At 38.0% G+C, this 1,643-nt stretch overlaps 1 protein-coding gene across 1 annotated transcript in view; it reads right to left on the minus strand.

The window, feature by feature from the left end:
* Positions 1-252: 252 nt before the first annotated feature.
* Positions 253-1,643, minus strand: part of LOC107495865 (strigolactone esterase RMS3) — a 1,661-nt gene continuing 270 nt past the window's right edge. Inside the window, exons 1-2 of the mRNA XM_016117073.3 lie at positions 1,394-1,643; positions 253-1,004 (exon numbers count right to left, since the gene is read on the minus strand). The exon at positions 1,394-1,643 is cut by the window's right edge and continues 270 nt beyond it. Coding sequence (XP_015972559.1) covers positions 572-1,004; positions 1,394-1,643 — 683 coding nt within the window. The 3' untranslated portion in view covers positions 253-571. The remainder of the gene's footprint in view (positions 1,005-1,393) is intronic.

Raw genomic sequence — 1,643 nt, forward strand, 5'->3', positions numbered from 1 at the left:
AAAAGAAAAAATTAGGTTCTTAACAATAAAATAAGACAAATCATCGTAATACATACTATAATAAATTAAATTAGACTTATTTGATTTAATATCTATATTTTATACAAATAAGGATTAGATTTACCAAAAGATTTAACTCGGATATAAAAATATCCAATGTTTCTCCAATTTACACAAAATTAATTTCCAATAAATTTATTGATATAAATTATCCTAATCTTTTATTTAAAAAAAAAGAGACTGTGCATCACATGCCAATCACGTGCATATATTTTATCAATCATGGTCTAAATTTATTTTCTTAATGTAATTAAAAATTGTTAAATAATATTTTAGTCCACTATATTTTTTACAATAACGGTATATTAACAGAACTACACGTAATTTTTACCGTTAATTAATCCCACACAATAAGACCCTCCCTAACAAAGATCCATACATTATTTGCCACGTGTCCAGACCTAAACCTCTTGTCCTTTCTTCTTTTTTTGCCTAACGTAAAATTAAATTAAATTAAATCAAAACTAAATCAACAACCTTCACGCTTGTACTTGTACTTCACGCGCCGCCGCTAAGGAGAATTGAGAGCTATATCCAGCTGTCGAGCAAGGTAGGAAGGAGCACTTAGGTGAGGGAGGTGCCCCTCGGTGTCGAGCCAAACCACCATGCTAGGTCCACCAAGGTGCTCCTCCATGTACGTGGCCACCGTCGCCGGAACCGAGTGGTCCCTCGCCGTCTGCATGATGCAACAGGGGACCTTCACCAAACCTAGGATACCCCGAAGGTCGCTGTTAAACACCGTCCTCGATACAAAAAGCGTTATGTCCGGCCTCATGTTGAAAAGTGTTCTAGAAAATTCCCTAACTGCCTCCGGCACATCCGCCCCCACTGCCAGCGGCGCGAAATCACACACCCACGCCTCGTAGTTGGCCTCCATTGCCGAAAACACTTGCTCAATTTCACCTTGCTCAAATCCTCCATGGTAATCCTTGTCGTTCAAGAACCTTCGCAAAATATAAAATAAAATAAAATTCAGGGTTTAACAATGACAATGGCATTAAAATTACATAGATTCATAGTGTAAGAATTTAAGTTTAACTAATTACATTAACATTTCAATGATGACTTCATTATCTGATAATTATTAAATTCTTTAAATAAGTAATTTTGAGAAATGAATTTGTTGAAAGAGGGAAACTAATCATCAATTAAAGAAAAAAGAAGTTATAAGTTGCAGTTGCCAGCTTATTATATCTAATATACTTTGTTATGTATTACTTTAGTACTCCGATCTATATATACTCTTGTAATACAAAAGTAATACATAACAAAGTATATTAGATATAATACAGCTGAATAGTAAAATATAATTGAGAGATTGATTGAGGGTTACCGAGGGGAGGCGCCGATGAGGATGAGCTTGGAGAAGAGTTCGGGGCGGCGGATAGAAGCAAGCATTCCGATCATGGCGGAGATGGAGTGACCGACATAGGCACAGCGAGTAACGCGGAGAGCGTCAAGAATTCCGATGAGGTCATCGACGTAGGCGTCAAGGGAGGTGTAACGGCGGTAATCGAAGTAGTCAGGGTTGACGCTGCCGGCGCACACGAGGTCGTAGAGGATGACGCTGTAGCGGCGGGTGA

Source organism: Arachis duranensis, chromosome 6, assembly GCF_000817695.3.
Source record: "Arachis duranensis cultivar V14167 chromosome 6, aradu.V14167.gnm2.J7QH, whole genome shotgun sequence".
NCBI lineage: Eukaryota > Viridiplantae > Streptophyta > Magnoliopsida > Fabales > Fabaceae > Arachis > Arachis duranensis.